Below are 21,028 nucleotides of genomic sequence, written 5' to 3'. Positions count from 1 at the left end.
GTTTATAGCTGGTCAAGCGCTGCTTTAAAACAGATCAAAACTATACTGACCAACATACAGACCTGGGTCATAACATTTGTGATATTGATTAAATATGAGGAAGGTAAATAAAACTGATATGGAACTTGTTATCTTCGTTAAAAAAGCACAAGATAGAGTTCAAGTCTGCAATATAGGTATGCACACATCATCATTTATTAAGTACTTGAGCTGCTTGATTGCATTCAAGTCACATTCAGCTATTGTATAGGCAGATATGCTTTCTTACTCTCAGTCTTGCAAAGCTAAGAAGCAAAATGAAGGACCTTTGCTTGCCTTGTCCATAGTGTCATTTGGGACCCGGACACCTGATCAAATCACCACGTGTGTGAGGTGATTCTGTCAGGTTACAACAGGAAGGAGCCTTTGACAACACATTACTACTAGAAGAAAGCATAGACAACAACTGATCATCTAAAGGTCCTGGTGGGATAACAAGGGGTGTATGGGGAACATCAGGAGAGTCTGAACAAAACAAATATAGAAAAGTAATATGAACGTGATGAAAAATGGAAAGAGTGAGAAAATCCAGACTTCAGCACAGTACTTTAGTTCCTCCAATTGAAATGTTGGGAAGAAATCATGCATAGCAGTTAGAGAAAGGGTTCATATTTGGACATGCATATTTGTAAATGTAAAGTTTCTGTTTGGAGTTTTAATGTACAAGACCCTCTTCAGACTTTTGAAGTAATAGTCATAAAGTGGGTGATATAAATGCAAGCTGTACTTTATAGTGTTCATATGGTCTGGTATTATATATGGAGGCTGGCAGTCCAGCCTGTGGCAGGAGGTTTGGAGCTTGATGATCCTTGAGGTCTCTTCCAACCCAAGCCATTCCATGAGATTCTGTGATTCTACGATATGGAAAAGTGAATATATAAGCCAATTAAATAGCTTTACAGAGGAACAGTGGCATGTAATTTTAGATTTTATATGAGATGACAGCATAAAAACAGAGATCTGACCAAAAGTAAACCAGTGGGAAATGACTGTGTGCAGCTCATAAAAACATCTGCTTTACTGCCACTGCTCTGTGGCTTTCTGAAAGGCCAGGAATTAATTCTTTAAAAGAAAATAATAATAATAATGCTGGGTTTTATTAACAGCGAGCAAACGGATGTTATGATTAATTATAACAGCACGTGATGAGAAAAGCTGGAATTCTGATATGGAAACGTGTCAAAATAGGGATATTCCAACCTAGTTAGGAGGCCATCAGAGGGCAGTAGCACACCGGCTGCCCTGACAGTGAGGAAGAAGCCCCGCAATCCGCCATGGTTGGCTTCTTTCACTCCCAGCACGGTGCAGGGGAATGAAAATAAAAGAATAAAGAGAGGAGGCCGGGCAAACACAAAGCGCTACGCAAGGCCGGTTTCTAAGGAAATATCACCCACTCAAGCAGATGTTGTTAGCAACCAGCGTACACAGCCATGACATTAGTGCAGGCCGAGGGGAAGATGGATGACTTTTCAGGTTGATAGTGAAGGAGGAGGCAGAAACAAGCCGAAGGGCAGAAAGGCTGTATGAGTGCATCGCGGAGGATGTGGTGCTACATCAACCGCTCTGCTTAACGTGGCCATGAATAAAAACGGAGCTGCTGCTGAGAAGGACGTCTGGTGAGGAGGAAGGAACAGCCTGGGGGGTTCATCCCTCATGTCCCACCCTGGGCCAGGGTTCCTCATGCTACGCCTGGGGTAGGCCTGGCTCTCAATGTCGGCGTGGTCGCTTGGCAACGGGCAGCTATGGTCTCTGGGCAGTGGAGGCCAACATGGCGCAACGCAGCCCCTCTGCCCACTCACAGGTAATGTCTGGTGGGTACATAGAGCTCTTCTTCCATACACACATGGGCTTTAAACATTCATCTCCTCGTGTCCTCTCCTCAGGACATCTCCCACTTGCTGAGCAGCACCTTTAAGGACCTGTACACTGGAGATGTTGTAGGGGCGGACATAGAGGTGAACTGGCTCAAGCCCCGAGGAGGAGATGATGCTTATCAAAAGGCCTTTACAGAGGAGCTGCAGAAGGTACAAGTCAACAACAAGGCAGAGTTTGGAGCTCTGCTCACGTTACTTCTTGTTACTTTGTGCTGGATTCAAACTCACCTATATTAAAACAGGGGTGATACAGAGAAGGTTATCACGGCCTCTCCATGATGATGATGCACAAATTGATGATGGATCATTGGGCTGAGGGACGAAGTCAGTGGACATGGTGGGGCTGGGGTGATGGTTGGACTCGGTGACCACAGATGACTTTTCCAACCTTAATGATTCTACGACTCCATAATTAATTTTGAGATCTTCTGTAAAATAGAAGAAAGTAAATCTGAGTACATTAACAAATGACTACATGAGTGGTCACAGCACATTCTCAGTAATGTATGTGAATACTGATTTCTGAAGCTGTCAGCCTGACCACAATTTATTTCAGCTGACAGTACATGTCTCCTACTTATGTATGACAGCTGAACTTGTCACCCAAGGCTTTCCTATATTTCCAGAAAATAAATAGGGCACTTTTAGGGCACAATCTGTCTGATCCGTTGGATTCCACTGACAGTGGAGGGAACCCACAATAGGCAGGATTGGAAAATGTGTGTAATTTTAGCTGAACTCATCCTGCCCACTCTGATATAAACAAAAATCAGTCAAGTGGTTACATCTTGCGGCATAAAAGCTCAATGAAAAACTCACAAACAGGCTGCAAGTGCTCTGACACCAACTGAGGTAAATGACACACATTTCTCCTCATCTTTCACATATTCTTGTTGATACATGAGCAGTTGGATACTGCTTCTTAAACCAGATCAAGTTAAATGAAAGCAACGAAAGTGTTTTAGCATGACGATTTGTTCTTGTGAATTAATGATGTTTTACCAAGCTCTCTATCTACCACTCAGTCAAACAGAAAACATTTATCTGTAAGGAGATGTTTAATATTTATTTGTGACAGGTTAAATTACAGTTATTTCTCTATGTTCACCCTTGCCTATGACAGCTTGTAGCAGAGTATAACCGCCGACTGGCAGAAGCTGATAGAGTAGAAGAGAACATCATTCAGGCACAGGCTCAAGCAAAAGCTGAAGAAGAAAGGGCCATAAATTTGCTTAAGAGAGATGCTGGGAAACACTTCCACAAAATGGGATTACCATCAGGTAAGGATTCTGGAAATACTCCCTCCTCAATATGTGCATGTAGTACAAAGAGATTAACACAGCATTGGTCTGAAATCAGTGATGGGACTGACATGAGGCTCATGTGCTTCCAGTTTGGCTTTACATCAACAGAGCAACTTTGATTTTGTGCAGAGATTCAAGGTTAACATCTGCTTAACACTGTTAGAAATGAAATGACCAGGTTGTTTTCAAGGTATTAAACTCGCTGTCAGTGGCTTACCCACCTAACTTACAACAAACATACACACCTTGCTATGTAGCAAAGATCAAATGTTTCCCTGTTGGCTGAACAGCTGAGTTTGAACTGAACTTAAAACTGTGGAGATGCATGTCCACATATTGGATGTGCACGTGTAAACAAAACTAGACTGTTTATTTATCCAAAAATATTGCCTGATAGCGACTTAAAAAGAGAGCAGAAATTTGGGTTGACTTTCAGGGGCTACGCTTTAGTGCTTATCTTTGTTTTCATCTTTTGCTGTTGTAGGGGAATCTTCTTTTAGGTGGATTGTGGATAATGAACTTCTCAGAAAAAATCATTTGGCCTGCCCTGATGATTACATCACTGATAAAGTACCTGTTACTAGAGCACCAAAAGGTAACTTTTACAACAGAGAATAACTGGGACATTTTAGAACAACCTACGTGAACTGAAGCATTGGAGGACACAGCAGATCTGAGTATACTTATATAGATAAATAAATTCTTATATCAAAATTCCTTCTGCTTTAAGAGTGTAAAATGGCCTGAAGGGTATTAAAGGGACAGTGTCTAAATAAAATTGGTAAATTAAAATTGTTGTCCTCTGGAATTAATGGGTTCGTAAGTTTAAATTTAATGGCAGTCACATATTTGTTTGCAGTTCAGTCTTCATTGTAACTTCTCTGCCTCTATTCAGTTTTGTTTGCACATTGCTGTAAACACATGTTGTATACGAAGTAGAGAAGTGGTCATGCCAAGGTAAAAAGCATTTTCAATGAGATAAAACTGAATTCTACAGGTTGAGATTAAAATTTTCTGATTAGTCAATATTTCAGTTTAATTTTCAAATTAAAGAAATCTTTGGAACAACATCAAGACTTCTTCATGGCCTTTCACACTAACCTGTTTAATCACGAATTCCAAGATTTGGGTTGTTAACCCACTGTAATTCAAAACAAAGCCAATAATCTAAATCCTTCAAGTATCCTCCCAAGCTGGCAATTTCCTTGTTGAAGAATAGGAGCATGGATTGAAACGATCCATCTTGTTTATGTCAATTTTCTGACTCTCATTTGACCATCATATAGAACTTATTGCAAATCCAACAAGACACTCATTTCAAGTCTCGCTTGTAAGATTAAAACAGCTTTCTGATAGTAATAGAGCTTTCTTTCTACGTAGCTCATTTAACTGATACTTATAAAAGTTTTATTATGATTATGTTTCATATGTGCAAAATAAGCTATAAATACAAATGAAATTTGAGAGGATTTGGAGGGTATCATTTTACCATTGCCAAGACCAAGATAAACTCATACGTCTGTGCTTAGAACAAATGCTTATCATTCATGTTCCTCTCATTCAAAATTACATTTTCCTCTGAATTGCAGCAAAATCAGAACCTGGCTACCTCAAAGGGACATTTCGTTCTAAGAAGTGCATTTCCTCAGACTCACGCGACCAGATGTCTGCGCACCTCCAGAAAATATCTGGTCGTCTGCCAAGTGTATCTTTACCCACAACAACTCTGCCTTCAACTCCAGACTCTTACCACCAGAGCAAAAAGACCAGTAAGGTACATTTTACAGATCTATTGGTTTTAGTCTGTCAGAATTGTAGGACCTATTGCTAATCCTGGAACAAAAAGTGAATGTCTGTGCATTACTGATTTGGCTCCAGAATTTCTTCTCTTTGGTCTGCTAAGAACTAGTCTGGAGCATTGCCCCTATGAAGAAAGGTTGAGGGAACTGGGCTTGTTTAGCTTGGAGAAGAGAAGGCTCTGGGGAGACCTCATTGTGGCCTTCCAAAACTTGAGGGGAGCATATAAACAGAGGGAAAATGGCTGTTTACGAGGGTGGACAGTGATAGGACAAGGGGGAATGGTTTTAAAATGAGGCAGGGGAGGTTTAGGTTGGATATTAGGAGGAAGTTTTCACCTAGAGGGTGGTGATGCACTGGAACAGGTTGCCCAAGGAGGCTGTGGATGCCCCATCCCTGGAGCCATTCAAGGCCAGGCTGGATGTGGCTCTGGGAAGCCTGGTCTGGTGGGTGGCAACCCTGCACATAGAAGGGGGTTGAAATCAGATCGTGATTGTGGTCCTTTTCAACCCGGGCCATTCTATGATTCTATGAAAAGAGAAATATATTTTTATTTCAATTTTTGATGCTTTCATAAGTCATGTACAATTTTATTTTCCGTTGTCCTCAGAGTTTCGGTGTTAAATTTTGCATCATGGTCTGTTTGTTTTTCAAAGAAATCTAGTGCCTCACGGAAGGCAAACTGGAAAGGCGATACATGCATGGCAGAGAAAGAAGAAGCATGTGCTTACTTTGCCAAGCTTGAGAAAAGACGGAATTTTCTGAAGAATCCCCGCTTCTTCCCACCGAATGCTCTTCATGGAGGCAAATCTCTTGTCATGTCTCAAGGACAGGTGGATCAAATCATAAGCAGCAGAGAAGCAGAATGTAACACGGGGTAAGCAATGTCTACATTTTTTTGCTTCTGATCTGGAAACCCCAGAGAGCTCCAATATGGAATTACTTTGGATTTACACACAGATTTTTTAAGCTAAATATATGGCCTCTTATGAAACAGAGTATGTCTATATGACATTCTGATTTTTTTTTTCCTAGAGTATACACTTAGAAAATGTTCATTTTATCAATATTTAAAGAACCAGGCAGTAAAATAATGTAATTCCCTTCCTTCCTTCCTTTTTTCTTTTTTTCAGCAATACTTCATTTGTTCCTGTGTTTCTTGTCAACCCACCTACTGTTTTGTTCTCGGATTATGAAATTGGCCAGGTTTATGAGGTGAGAACTTCTTTGTGGGGAATTTGCTGGGCCACTGGGAAGCATTTTGTCCTGCCATGATCAGGGTATTTCACCCAATCATTTGGCATCCCACAGCTCAACAGAAAACTGAGATTTCATGACCCTTTAGCTTCCTTCAAGATATTCTTTCACACATGCAACTAACAGTAACTAAAGAGAACTTTTTCCAATCTCTACTTGGTTTTGGTTGTGTTTGACAGAGACTTCATGGAATAAATTAAGCAAAAAGATCCATTTCAGCTTATGCAGTATTCCTGATTTTTAGGCCTGTCTTGATGATAAATGAGGTACTACTAGCAAAGCAGCAGGGAACTACAACCATTATAATGAGTGACAATAAACACAATGTAGTATTGTATTTTCTTTTTAAATGAAGATAACTGTAGAGCTACAGAACATCACTTCAACATGTCACTGCATAAGAGTTATTCCTCCCTCTACTTCAGTATTTGCCATTGGGCCAGGTAAGTGTTCTTTTTACTGCCTTTAATATAATAAAACTTACTTAAAAGATCTAATGGATCTGCTCCAACCAAGGGTTTCCAGAAGCTCTATGCTTTGTTCAGCTATGCGTAGTGCAAGGGATAGAACAATGACCTGCTCAGTTCTTTAGAAACTGTATGATGTTGTGCATTCCTAGGACCATTTGCATGCAACTCAAAAGCAGATTCAAAAGGCCTAATGAATTATTTGAAAAGATTAATATTAAAATCAGATGGACATGTATCTGTGGAATATCTAGACTGAGGCTTAGCCAAAACTCATCTAGGATTTAGTGTCCATTGAAAGTAGTGTGATGAGAAGCCAAGAAACTACTTAAGCTGCAGCAAAGAAGATTCGGTTGAGGAAGAGCAATTAAAATATCCTTCCTACAGCAGTTTATCCAGGCATGAGATTAGACTTCCTAAGGAATTGTTGTATCTTGGTCAAAGCATTGGAGGAATGTTTCAAAGTTAAATTGTTAAACCTTGTTGTTTTACAGCAGAGGGAAACTGGGTAATATGTCCATGCTTCTTCTCATTTTATTTCTGTACTTATAAGAAGCGTATTTCAGACCCAAAAATTTTCTTCTATGTTCAGTGCTTGACATATACACAGATTGCATTGACAGGTCCTTGGTGGTTTTTATGAGCTTGACCTAGGCATGGGGAGAGGTTACAGGCACCTTTCCAGAGAGACTCGTGATCATGAAAACCCACGCCAGCTTTGGGAGGTTGTGATTTTTTACTTCTTTGCATTTTTTTTTTCCCCAAGGAAAATTTCCAGGAAAGGGAGGAATGATTGCTCCTGGGATGACATGCCAGTATACAGTCCGATTTGTTCCTGAAAGTCTAGCAAATTATGAAGATCATATATTAGTGGAGTCTCAAGTATCAGATCCTCTTCTGATCCCGATTCAAGCTAAAAGACCACCTCCAATCCTAACATGTCAGTAATGTCCAGTTCTTACATTTCCCTTCTTTTAAATGGATTTTTTTTATTATTATTTGACTGTTTCCAATTTTATGTTGCAAAACAAATGTGGAGAAACTTGGCAATGCTTTTTCTGCATTTTGACATCCATCTCATTTTCACTCCTAATAGATTTCTTAGCTATTAACATGCAATCCTGTCAATCAGTTCTTTGTACGTGCCACATGGAGCTCATTTTTTTCACTGTACTGGAGAAATGAGCAGGAACAACTCTTCTAGGATTATATCATGTCAATCCCTCAACTTCTAGCTGTAAATATTAAGGAGTTTTTTAGTATGAATCACCATTAAAATGTAAGATGAATGCATAAATACACAACTCATACCGTTTAACTTTCAAATGGAAAGAGTGTAAGGCTTTTTAGGATGATATACTCATGTGTAGCAGTGTTGTCTTTAAAAAGTTGTTTAAGAACTGATTGCCATCTGCTACCCTTCACTGTCTGTGTACAATTGATTTTCTGTGTTCCTCATTGCAGTGCCTCATATTATAGACTGTGGTTTCTGCCTTGTTGGAGGAGTAAAAGTAACAGTGATTTTGTGCAGGAATGAGGGATTTAGCACTGGGAAGTTCTGCATAATGCCACAGGAGGCCTGGCCACCTCCTAATTTCAGGGTGAGTGATGAGAAGGAACATCACAGAATCATAGAATTTCACAGGGTGGAAAACACCTTAAAGATCATCAAGTCTAACCACAATCTAACCATACTATCCTAACAACCCTCAGCTAAATCACATCCCTGAGCACCACATTGTGTTTTTAAACACATCCAGGGATGGTGACTCAACCACCTCCCTGGGAAGTCCATTCCAGTGCTTAACAACCCTTTATGTAAAGAAGTTTTTCCTGATATCCAACCTAAACCTCCCATGGTGCAACTTGAGGTCACTGTCCCTGGACGTGGTATGGTATTGGTGCTCTGCTGTGAAGACTTTGGAGATGATGATGGTGTACTAGCACCAAAGTCTGAAGGCCTTACTGGATACATCTGTACTGTTGCATTCCTTCACATTTATTCTCCATCCCAGTCTCCCTGGCTGTCCTCCTCCTGCTTGCACTCTGACTCTCCTCTGGGAGGAGTGGTCAATTTATTTCTCATAAAGGGAATAGAAATACAACCAATTCTAGCATTGCTTGAGCTATTTTCCTGCCCACCAAAAATATCACTTATTGACCTGGCTGCACCTGCAGGCCCTAAGAGTCCACTTCAATATTGCTTTTTCTTTAGCTTACCATCACAAAACAGTGTCTGAGTGGTGTGGACAAAGACAAAATGTGACTGGTGGACTGGCCTTTCATGTGTTGCAAGAGAAAGCCATTGGAATACCTGATGTGCTAGGTTATCCCTCCTGAAATACTGCAGATACAGCTCAGAGACAAAAGCACATTGAAACAGATACATCTCCTATGCTCAGGCATAACTATTTCATAGAATGGCTTAGGTTGGAAGGGATCTTAAAGATTATCAAGCTCCAGTTCTCCAAAGCTATAGGTTTCTTCTGTGATGAAGTGTGTTAGAGCTCCCGACATGAACATTTGTCTTTGGAGACAGCACCCTTCTTCCTTTTGCTTTCACCAAGGTAATTAGAAAACATGGAGTGCTTATTCTAGCTAAGCCCTATACTTAAGCCACATACTTTAGGGATGTGTGAAATGGGAGGGGGTAGAAAAGTGATGTATACTTCCTATTTTAAGCAACCATTTATTGTGAAAACAACAAGCTGATTGAATTTAATCTTTTCTTCTTATTTATTTTTCCCTCCTGAAACCTCTTAGGCTGTTGCCACTTGTCGTTCTGTGATACACGATCCATTTGGGATCTCTCCTGGTATTTTTGAGCTAGCTCCAGGGCAAAGTACAACAGTGGAGGTTAGTAAATATTGCTATGGAAAGTGTTTGTACTTTATAATATGTTAGAAAAACAGCATCATTTTATGAGATCTGGATCCTGCAAATTTGAGTTTGTATGAACAAAAAATGATTAAGACCTTTTGTGGAATTCTTCTGGAAGAATTGAATCCATGAGCCCTACTGAAGGGTCTTTCATTATAGCTTCTAAGTCTTTCTTACCTATTCAGAGATCAGCCAGATTCTCCCCATTCAAAGAACCCTGTTAGAGAAAACAGGAATCAAAGAACACGGAAGTCCTTATTTTACTCCAGCTGGGACATTCAGTCCAAGACATTTTTCCTTTGAGAGCTTTCATATTTTGGAAAACAAATTATTTCAGCATGGAGCAGCAGGTACAAATCTTTCATTTCTGCTCTGCTGTTTACTCAAAACGATCCTGCAGCAGTTGTGCAGGCTGCCACATCTGCTTTCACCAACAGCCATGTTTTATCATTGCACCACTATGGGGAGAGGATGAATGTTACAGGGAGAGCAGCCAGCCTCCAGCCTTGCCTTTCTCAAGTCCCTCTTGGCTGCTGCTAAAAGCAGCATGTCATGCAGGTGTAGGCAGAGGGAAGGAGTTATTTCCTCTTCTCACTTCCCAGCTGCAGTGCTTCAGGAGGGCCACATATGTGGAAAAGTAAGAGGAGCTGGATTTAACATGTTAGATTTGCATGAATTAATGGATAACAGAAAAAAACAAGGCACGCAGTACCAGAGCCAAAGGTTGTGCAGTTTGGGACCTGAATCTTTCTTTTCTTAAGTGAATCTCAGGAAGGGCACACAACAGCTCGCCCTGCTCACACTGCTGGAGCTTTACAGGCAGCATTGGCTTTGCTCAAGGAGGACAGAACTGATTGTGAGGGTGCAGTTTGTATGATTAATGTAATAAACTGCCCCCAACTCCGGTGACTAGAAAGGCAGCCTGTGGTCACCAGCCAGATACACATATGTAGGTATAGTTGCCCAGAAGGTACCTATTTCTTTTGGGTCTATGTTAAGTGAACTTGGCTCTGTCTGCTTCTTGTAAATGTAGGATTATTTACTGTTATTGCAAATGTAGGATTATGAAGTCATTAATCACAAGGATTGCCTGTTAATGAGCAGTTATAAATTGAAGTTTATGACTTCCTGGAGAAAAGTCAGTTATGAATGTTACTATTACCCTTCTCTCTTTCAGGTAGTGTTTTTCCCTTCTGTACCAGGAGCCTCACAACAAACATACACCATTGTTTGTGACAACTGCCAGGTCAAGGATGTTACAGTCACAGGTTTGTTCCTAATGCCCTCCTAACACTGCAGGTCCTCATAACATTAGTGGTGGTCAATGGACATATGGGTGTGAAGCAAATCTGAGGCATATCTTGGGTTAAGAAGGGATGGGCAGTCTTTGGTTGACTAATGAAACCAGTTTAAATTGTGAGTACTGTGACATTAGGCTTAATTTCAGATCCAGACAATACCTCACTACAGGTATTTCATTCAGAAATTTTTAATAAACCTTTTGCTGCTGCTTCTTATTATACTGCTCAAAATGCTGGGGAGCCACATGATCAACCATGGCAAACACTCAGCTGTCTTCAATGAAACAATGCTGATGTAAATGAGCGGAGGCTGTGGCCATGAAATCCAAATCTGTTAAGTTCATAAAGCGAGGATCTTAACTGATAGATGGTGATAATCAAAACATCAGGAAAACACTGTACTGAGCTCTGAAAGTTGAGGAAACACCATACACAATCAAGATATAATCAGTAATGGCCACTGATGGTATTTGGTGTTAATGAGTAATATGAGCAAAGTTAATAGCCAGATGGTGGACAGTAATACCTATTTATTTCTTCCAGGGGTTGGACAGCTGATAGCTCTGGAGCTTTTGCGTGTTACAGGTGGAGAAAGCAGCTCTGAACATGGTGAAGTCACTGATGTGACTCAGCACATCATACAGTTTGAGCCCCAGAACCCACACACCACCACAAAGAAGAACCTGGTTTTAAGAAACTCTACGTACGTAACCACTAGTAATAGCAGAACGTTCTGCAGTTGGAACATACTGGTAGGGATCCCATTTGTGACACCACACTTAAACTGCAGAAGTCTTCATGAGCTCATTGAACTTTGTGCAGAAGCTTTGTTGCTTTTTGCTTCATTGCATAATAATTAAGGTTCAAGGATATGATTCTAAGACAAGGACGATGACAGGAAGTATTTAAGAGGGTCATCCAGATAGGTTTTACCTCATCTAACTTTTCATGTCTACAATGTGTATTTGTACAGTATGTATTTAAATATAAACTCTATTTGAAGTCAAAGAATATATGCCAGAACAGAGTGTTGTTTGGGCATAAGTATGACTTGGTGAACTAGATGCTGTATCTAATGAAGGATGTGACTCTCTGTCCATTTCCATGTCCTAAAGAATTTTCTCTGCTTCAGGATCATGACAGCATTTACCAGGGTATTAGATTTGTGTTAAACAAACCTGGTCAGTCTTAGACTGAACTCAGTAAAGAGAAAACTTAACGATGCTAGAGAAAGTGATACAAGGAATTGTTCAGTTTTTGGTCATTATTTTCATTTTGAAACCCCACTGTCCTTTCCCCGCTTCCTAAGGCCAAAATGAACAAGGTTTGAAAACCCATGAACTCATCCCATGGGATTTACTTCTTCTGAAACAACCCAGTTAAGCAACATTTTCTGGATTACTGCTGTAATCTTCGCTGGAGCCCCAGTTTGTTGACATGTTACAAACCAGACCTTGTGTTTGGATTAAATTCAGAATGTTATGCAGATCATTAGCAGTGATCCAATGCAAACATGCTGATATCAGAAGGAATGGTCCTGTTGATTTCAAATTCTTGAAAATAGACTTTTAGTGTTCCTTAAAAGTTGTATTACATGACAAATAGCATAAATCATAAAATCATCATAGAGTGGCCTGGGCTGGAAGGGACCCAAAGGATCATAAGGTTCCAACACCCCACCACCACAGGCAGGGCCACCAACCTCCACATTTAATACCAGCCCAGGCTGCACAGGGCCCCATCCAACCTGGCCTTGAACACCTCCAGGGATGGAGCATCCACAGCCTCTCTGTGCAGCCTGTTCCAGCACCTCATCGCTCTCTCTGTAAAGAACTTCCCCCTGACATCTAATCTAAACCTTCCCTCCTTGAGCTTAAAGTAATAAAGCATTAAAACCTCTTGTATAAATATACATGCGTAACTTCCTTCAATATATTAGCGTGCTCTCTGTAGAATATACATACTCTTCCTGTGCTGTCTTGTCAGCTTGGTAGCTCACAAGCACTGGCAGCTGTAATCCCCTGCAATTCTAGAGAGAGGAATTAGCTACATTAAAAAAGTAACTGAAAGTCTTCTGCCAAAATTCTCTCAGCATCTTATTTTTCTTTTAATGATGGTTTTATTCTTTTCTTTCTCCATCTTTTTGTAGCCACGTCGAACTTCCTTTTTACTGGCAGATAATAAAGCCCAATCTGCAACCAGTAGTGCCAGGAGAAACTGAATGCATCGTGACACCTGAATACAAGCAAGAGATGGAGTCGGCTTTCTCCCTGAGTCCTGAGTGGGGAGTTCTGCTTCCCCACGCTGATCATGACTTTACTCTCACTTACACTCCACAGGAGGTATGGTTTGTGATTCCTTCCTAGCTACAAACTCCAGCTGTGTGTTTTTATGCAAGTCATAAAAGCCTTGCCGTGCAACTTTGTGAATTAAATGCAATTAGCTGGTCCTGTGCTCTAATAAACAGTATTCAAAACTAAAAGAAAACATATTTTGACTGCAAAGCATGAGGCAGCTTCTGATCTCATGTGATTTTTGGTACTGGTTGGACAGAATTAAGTTTAGACTGAGACTGTGGACGCATCCTTTTAGCTGCAGCTGTGCTGGCTGGTAAAGCTGCCATTTGTACCACTCTACCAGCTCCTTCACACTGACCTGATACTTTGGGTCTGCACTGAGCTGCTTTGGGGATCTGCCCTATGTCTACCACAGCCCAAATTGTCTTTGGTAGCAAACTGATGATCTCAGCTCTTTTCAGTTATAGCTTATTCAGGCTGAGAAGGGTCCAGAGAACAGCTCTGTGGTGAAGTTCTAGCAGTAGCCTTTGTCGTAGAAGTGATGATATGCAGCTGTGGTGGAGGGTGCAGTGATGTTTGAGTGCAGCTGTACTGATGGATGTCTGTCTTCGTTTCTGTTCTCTCATCCTTGTAAATAAGGAGTATGAGCTCACTGCATTTAAAGAAACTTGATCCAAAGTAAACCCAAGAGTACGAATATTCCATGTTGTGGTGATTGACAGACATAGGAATGCCTCAAATAAGTGAGGGAGAGAAATCAGCTTATAAGAAAACACTTCAGTGAGTTAATATGAAAATATATTAATGGTATTTTTAAGATTTTAATTTATTAACACAAATATTTGAAGCTTATATCTACCCTCAGATCAATATCTCTCTATAAACACACAAATCCCCTGCAAAACCATTCAGATTTAAGGCCTGCCTCTGTGATTGTGTGAATACAGGAGGTATCTTCTTTATCCCATCATGGCAAAAATGATGTTTTTTTATTCAAAATTCAATTGGTGGCCAAGTAAGTTAAACGTCCTGAAGTGGCTAAAGCAACTTCTGTTAGCACAGCAATGCTAATCTTCATTTGCAGAGTATTTGCAGATGTTTGTGTGCAGTATGCAATATACCAGGGAGATAATAACTAGCGTGTCAAAAAGGAGTGTTTTTCTTGGAACCATACCATAGCATGAGATCAGAATCTTGGCTTCGTGTTTTGCAGTCAAACATGTTTTCTTTCAGTACCTTTAGATTTTCAACACAGTTTTATCAGAGTTTAGGATCTCAGCAATGATTGTTCATCATTTAAATGTAAACTCCGTTTTCATCTCATTTTTTTTTCTGTATTCTCATCATAGCCAATTACTTGAGAATAAAATCCTTTCTTTACCTGTACAGCTGAAGATTTACCACAGTGTGATACAGCTGGTTCTGAGGGACATCCCAGAACCACCGAGGTAAGCTGAGAATCAGTATTTTCCAGCCACATTTTAGTTATGCTATTGCATTACATCACTCAGGTTCTGTATCTTTCTAGTTATGGTGGACTGACAGTCATAAAGGATTTTGTATGCACAGCCAACAGTGGTACAAACAGCATATCTCAGTCTTCCCTCTTGCCTGAACACATGCCTTAGCCCTAACTAAGGCTGCAACTCTCTTGGAAAGATACTAGTGTCATTTCTCTGTTAGTTTCCTATGCTTTGTGCTGAGATTTCCATCAGCTTTTCTTACTGCTGTTTGTCACAGCAGCCAATGACTTACATATTCAATCCATGAACATACTGGGACAGAGCATGTTAAAAGACTGCTGGAATTCTTCCTGTTGTTAATTGCTCCCAACCTGGGTTTACTGTACTCCAGCAGTCTTTGGTGGAGAAGCTTTTGCTTCTATTGCACTTTCTGGTCCAGCAATTAAAAGATGGCACCAAGTTGAACAGTTGATAATTCTACCACATTTCCTCCTGAAGTTTAGCAAAGGAGAGAATGCTCCAGAACATCCCAGAATACACAGCAGAGGATGTAATAGGACTGGACATAGAAGTGAAAGGATCCACGGAGCCATTTCAGCTTCTTCTGGAGCCGTATGCTGTTATCATCCCCGGAGAAAGCTTTCTTGGTGTGAATGTCAGAAGGACATTTAAGGTTTGTTTGCTCTTCACATCATTTATATTGGTCGCTTTGTGACTCTGGCTATCACAGGAATTGTTAGAAGATATCAGATGATCCATGTGATTTTAATTTTTCCTAACTATTTTTAAAGGAGGCCATGAGTACCATGTTGAAATGCCCTAGCAGGCCTCCTCAGCCCTGCATTCCAGGCACAGGGCTTTGCTCTGTTTTCCTCTCTGAGGTTTGATATTGCAGAGTATTACACTTGTAGATGCTTTTCTGGGTCACAAACCAGTGCTTATCCATCTGCCAGCCTTGCTGCAGTGTAAGATTATTCCAGCTGGGAGGAATTAAGCCACGGATGATTAAATTGCTTTGTAACAGAGACACAGTTTGTTTAAAGGTCTACAGCAGGAAAGCTACAGAAATCACTTCTGCTGAAGCTTCTTAGACCTATTTCTGTGGCTGCAGATTCTGTTAACTTCTGCTTGAATATTAGGGGATGAGCTTCTGCTGCAATCCACTCGCTTAGCATTCATTTCACTATAGGTCACGATCCTTTTGATTCTAGTTTCAGCTGGGGAAAAATGGGTCTATTAGCAATAGCCATTTATTGGTGATCAGGATGTTGTTAAAGTTTGCAATATAAGTATGCGATGTGAGATTTGCAATGCCTAGATCACAGAGCATCACTGCTCTCAGCAAATGGACTTGTGGCTGTGCAAGATTCTGGTGTTTATTAACTTGTTAATTTTAATTGTTTTAGATGTGGAATAACAGCAAGACATTGATTGAGTTCGCATGGGAGAATACCACAGACTGTGCCATTATGGAAGTTGAACCTCCTACTGGTGTCATAGGTAAAGTTTCTGTGACTTACAAGTATCAGTTAATGATAGACATAATTAAGTGGATATAAGTGGATAAGCAGAGTTGTGGAACATTATATTGCAAGGTGTCAGACAGGCCTGATCCCCAGCCTGCTGGAGTCAGCAGGAGGCTTCATTTGGCTCCAAGAGCTTCAGTTCCAGCCTTACTAAGTCTTATTTCTGTTGAAGAGGGAAAGACTTTGATTCTATATTTTTGCTTTGTTTTCTAGATAAGAATAAACACTGTGAATTTGAATTTAGGATTACTGGAACCAGACCTGGGTCTGTCAGCCATAACCTGCAGTGTCACATCAAACACTCTGCAGAGCCAGTTGTGCTGCACATTGAGGCTGCTTTTAAGGTAAGAACCAGCCAGGTGTTGCATGGCCACTCTCTGTATTGCACACAAAGCATTTGCTTTCTGCTCTTCTCTGTGAATTAGAACATTAATCTTAGCCTAGTGTATGCTTTTTAATTAAGGAGTTCTGTTTTCTGCTGTTCTAGGGTCCTCTTCTTCATATCAGTGTTCCCTCACTCTGCTTAGGTTTGACTAAGCCAGGTGAGAGCGTGGTAGGAACCTTTGAGATTTACAATCTGTGCCAGCTGCCAGCACGGTGGAGCATGCAAGAAAGCCAGGTTTGTCTTGCTGAAAGGAATGAGGAGGTAAGTTACTGCTACAGCTTGCCATGCTCCTTCTTTAGCTATTTCTTCCTCAGACTTAGCAGCTGTACTTTTCCTTCCAGATACGAAAAGTTTTGATTTTTGCAGTTCCTTATGCAGCTGGTTCTGTAGTTACTTAAGGCCAGGCTGGATGGGGCTGTGAGCAACCTGGTCTAGAGGGAGGTGGCCCTGCTTACAACAGGGGGTTGGAACTATGTGGTCTTAAGGGTCCCTTCCAACCCAAACCAATCCGTGACTCTGTGAAGTCCATAAATTTGTTTAGAAATTAAATCTATTTGAAATTTGGGGTTTTGTAAGACTTTTGTTAATTTCAACATGATTGAAAGAGTCATGGAGTACTTCCTCTGTGTCAGGGATTTAGGCTGCTGCTGATGTATGTAAGGGAGTAAGACCTTATCATTCTGATAAGGCTGCTCAGCACTGTTCCCACACCATTGACATTAAAGCGAAGTGAGGGTATCCAAAGTTTAGGATGAGTGCTTTCTCTAGTAATAAACCCCAAACTCTGCTTGAGGATCTCTTTACATAACTGACCATACAGGGAATTGTTTGCTGTTATTGTGGCAAAAATGAATGTGCACTTGTCTGTCTCTTTTCCCCAAAACAACTATAATATAAAATATAACGCCTGAATCAGGATACATTCCTCACAGTCCTCAAACCCTTCTTTCTCACTTTGTTATTCCTTTGTTCCCTGCATTCTCAACCCTTCCCAGGACCCCAGAGATTGTAGAGACTTAATCTGTTGAATGTATCACCCCAGAACCCATTCATATCGCAGCAGAGATGATCGATCAATTTCTTGCTTCCTCCTGTATAAAAGCTGCCTCTTTCCTTTTCCTGAATCTCTCCAGACCTTGTCACACACTGGTGCTTTTTCCATTTATTTCTGCTCTTCCAACCTTCCTTTTTTGACTCTCTGTCCAAGAATCTCCCCTTGGCACTTTGCATGGCTGCTGCTCAGCCTCTCTGGAAATAAACACTGCTACTAGTGCTGATACCTTTGCGCTCCCCTTTGCTCCATGCACAGGAATCCTTTTTAAGTCCTTGGTTTTGGCAGCCCTTCTCTTAACTCATGGCTGTTTTACTAGATGTCCCCATAGATGCTAATTACCTCCTCCTTGTCTAGCCAGGTTTTCACTAAGCTATCATTGCGTGTAGTAAAATCTACCCAGATGGGACATCAGGAGCAGAGAAATATGACATGTCTGAGGAAAAACTGGATACACTTGAATCTCAGTTGAAATTTATAGGTACAGCATTTTACATTTGCTTTATGGGCATCAAAAACATTCCTATTCCCTCTCTTGTCTCACAGGTATCTTCCTTTACCATTCAACCATCTGCTGAAAAAATACCTCCTTTGGGCACATGCACTGTGTCAGTTCAGTACACATCGTTGCTGTGTCAGCGTCTCCATACGGTATTAGAACTAGAAATAGAAAATGGAGAAAGAAGGTAAGGGGGAAAAAGGCACATTCTACTTTATTTTTTCCTGACATGTGATTTTCAGCATGGGTAGGTTTGTCTCCTAAAACAAAAATATATTGCAAAAACTCAGAATGGGCTCATGTAACTTATCAAAGAACCAGCTAATCACTGATATTGCTAAGTAAACACAATCATCATTCTTTCCAGCATGCTGTTGTATGTCTAGCACATCTCATTAACGATAACAATAGGCCATCTGTGTGTTTACTTCCAGTTACCTTCCTGTTTCTGTTGAAGTTCAGACCCCCCAGGCATGCCTGATCTCTAGTCATCTAGTGCTCACTGAAATGTATACTGGAATTCCTGTCAAAGCAACAAGCAAACTTTTCAACCAGACCCGGCTGCCAGCAAAATACTCATGGGGAAATGTAAGTGTGTTTCTAATGGGCGAAGAATAAATCAGGTCTGGAATTTCCATCAAAATACAAATAATAATTAAAAGCTTTTCTGGTGTGTCCTTTGACTAGTGATTCCTGTCTTCTGGCTTATGACTTTGGCTTCAGACCAGACTTTATGAAAAGATTATCTACCCGTTGATGCTAATATGTAGTTACTGGCTGTTGATCCCTTCTTGGAGGGTGGTGTGGGCAAAGTGGGAGGGGAAAACAGACTGAAAGCTGCATTAAACAAAGTATTGTAGCCATTCAGGTATTTGCATTTAGTTCAGTAGAGCAAAGCAGCAGCATTGCCTTTGGGTAGTGTCTAAAATTGAAATCTACATTCCAGGTGGGTTTGAGCTCACAGATTAGGACTCCTAAATTTAATATCAATATGTGGGCTACTGTCTGAACTTCCTTTTCAGTGACAGGAGGTCAGTTACCAGAATATAGCTGTCTGGTGTCATTCTGAGAGCTGTAGGACGTTTTTTGTGACCTCCGGGTGTCACTTAGGAAACATGGTCTCTTGTAAGTCCTGCTATGCTGGCCAAACACTACTCTATGGACCTATGTTTAAGCAACTGAATCCTAATGTGTTCATATTATCAATGGAATCAAGAGAACTATTCAGCTCACTCTGAAACTGATACCTGCTTTAGTTTGCAGTGACCTCTGGAATGCGCCAAACGTTGGCTATAGTGGTAGTTTTGACACCCACTACAAATATGATTATGTAGCTTAACCTATACGTCATGCTACCAGTGCCTTAGTCATTCAAATCCACTCTGACATTTGTTCCAATATCGGGTAGGCTGACCTAGCCCTGGGAAGGCTTGTGACTGTGAAAGGGCCTACAGCAATTCTGCTCCCAGTACAGGTTTCTCAGTTGAGCACCTGAAGTCACTTGAAATGAATCCAGGTAGAAGAATCTTCGCAGCCATAGGGGAATTGCAAAGCAAGCCTCATCTCAGAGAGCTTTATGAATTGCTAAGGGAAAGTATCCTGAACCTTCGAATAACTGTTTTCATAGCCCTCTAACATCAGAAGAGGAAAATCTGAAAGACTCGGGAGTTACTGAAACAACAGATTAACTGAGGGTTTGTCCCTTCTGCTTGGCAGCTCATTGGAACTCAGGCAGATTTATGCTCTGCTGCTGCCACTCCAGCCAGTGGCATTTTAGCCCCAAATGAAGAGAAGGAGTTCTGCATAGAGCTGACAGCTAACATCACGGTAAGTATAAAAACTGGTGCTTATCAAAAGAGTAGTGCCGTCATCCTCACCTCAGCTCCATCTGACAAGGGAAAGGATTCCTATATACAAAATATGATGTGAGTGGTGATACAAGGTGAGTGAGTGGAGATACAGAACTCGCATTTGGAGTTCACCTTTATAGATGAGTTCAAGGTCTCCCGTTTGGAGACCTATGTTTAGAAGCATGAACCTTGAATGGAATCACAGTCTTTTATGCAGGTTGCACTGATTCATGTATTGGTAGAGCCCAAAAGGATGGTAGTATTGAATTAAATAGAGTGCTGGTGTAACTAGGCCATGTTTCATTCTATGAGTCCGGCTTTAGAACCGGGTAGAAATAAAACTTTGCTTTCTGAACATTAACTTAGAGTGACTGAAAGTGAGCAACCTGTTCCAGTGCAGTGCTTGTTTCCTCCTTCTTAGCAAATCTGTTGGTAGATTGTATGTTTAAACCAATTCAGTAATACTCTTCAGTATTATTTTCTAGTTCTGTTCCAGTGAGCTTTAAATGTATTTCCTAATTTGATTTCTTAATGAAGCTGCTTCTCCTTTGTGATCTCTGCTCCATTCACAGCGAAATCTGATTCTTCCCCTATCAGGGTGAGCTGAAAGGCCTTGCCCTTTCCTGTGGCATAGAAGACATGACTGAACCCCTCTTTCTGAGCATTTCTGGAGAAGTTAAAGGACTGCATGTCACCTACTCAGTACCTTGTGAAGGTGGAGATGCCAGGTAAATCAAGGAATTATTAAAATCATAGGATCATAGAATGGTTCATCTTCCATTTCTTTTTGCAGAACAGTTCTAATAGATGCAAAGCTCTAGTCTATGTGTAGAATACTCAGTTATACCAAAGTGTGTGATGGCATTAAGGCATCTAAAGAATGTCATGAGAAGTGCAAAGCTTGATACATTTAGCTCTGCAGTTTTATTGTAGCCGGATACAATGAAGATCAGCTTTATACCACCAAAGGCAGCGTTTAAAAAACAAATCTTTTAAGAGTAGGTTGAAGAAGTTAAGCATGGGATCATAATATGTGAG

At 40.7% G+C, this 21,028-nt stretch overlaps 1 protein-coding gene across 3 annotated transcripts in view; it reads left to right on the top strand.

The window, feature by feature from the left end:
* The first annotated feature begins 1,440 nt into the window (after positions 1 to 1,440).
* Positions 1,441 to 21,028, top strand: part of DLEC1 (DLEC1 cilia and flagella associated protein) — a 32,036-nt gene continuing 12,448 nt past the window's right edge. Inside the window, exons 1-23 of one of the 3 annotated variants that reach the window (XM_015852911.3) lie at positions 1,441 to 1,840; positions 1,923 to 2,063; positions 3,037 to 3,193; positions 3,702 to 3,812; positions 4,807 to 4,991; positions 5,671 to 5,891; positions 6,148 to 6,229; positions 6,627 to 6,714; positions 7,505 to 7,678; positions 8,203 to 8,339; positions 9,502 to 9,594; positions 10,796 to 10,886; positions 11,463 to 11,622; positions 13,069 to 13,261; positions 14,606 to 14,664; positions 15,178 to 15,352; positions 16,086 to 16,179; positions 16,419 to 16,549; positions 16,693 to 16,851; positions 18,188 to 18,327; positions 18,575 to 18,728; positions 19,857 to 19,967; positions 20,588 to 20,718. In XM_015852911.3, the coding sequence (XP_015708397.2) occupies positions 1,808 to 1,840; positions 1,923 to 2,063; positions 3,037 to 3,193; positions 3,702 to 3,812; positions 4,807 to 4,991; positions 5,671 to 5,891; positions 6,148 to 6,229; positions 6,627 to 6,714; positions 7,505 to 7,678; positions 8,203 to 8,339; positions 9,502 to 9,594; positions 10,796 to 10,886; positions 11,463 to 11,622; positions 13,069 to 13,261; positions 14,606 to 14,664; positions 15,178 to 15,352; positions 16,086 to 16,179; positions 16,419 to 16,549; positions 16,693 to 16,851; positions 18,188 to 18,327; positions 18,575 to 18,728; positions 19,857 to 19,967; positions 20,588 to 20,718 (3,020 nt within the window). In that variant the 5' untranslated portion in view covers positions 1,441 to 1,807. Of the gene's footprint in view, positions 1,841 to 1,922; positions 2,064 to 3,036; positions 3,194 to 3,701; positions 3,813 to 4,806; positions 4,992 to 5,670; positions 5,892 to 6,147; positions 6,230 to 6,626; positions 6,715 to 7,504; positions 7,679 to 8,202; positions 8,340 to 9,501; positions 9,595 to 10,795; positions 10,887 to 11,462; positions 11,623 to 13,068; positions 13,262 to 14,605; positions 14,665 to 15,177; positions 15,353 to 15,730; positions 15,869 to 16,085; positions 16,180 to 16,418; positions 16,550 to 16,692; positions 16,852 to 18,187; positions 18,328 to 18,574; positions 18,729 to 19,856; positions 19,968 to 20,562; positions 20,719 to 21,028 lie in introns of those variants that run through there. The other 2 variants (XM_085539060.1, XM_085539061.1) reach the window with 2 other exon arrangements.

The sequence above is a fragment of the Coturnix japonica genome, chromosome 2, assembly GCF_054131305.1.
Source record: "Coturnix japonica strain WE chromosome 2, WE-NBRP24, whole genome shotgun sequence".
Classification (NCBI taxonomy): domain Eukaryota; kingdom Metazoa; phylum Chordata; class Aves; order Galliformes; family Phasianidae; genus Coturnix; species Coturnix japonica.
The sequence above is the reverse complement of the archived record's forward strand: the minus strand, read 5'-3'. Positions and strand labels throughout refer to the sequence as shown.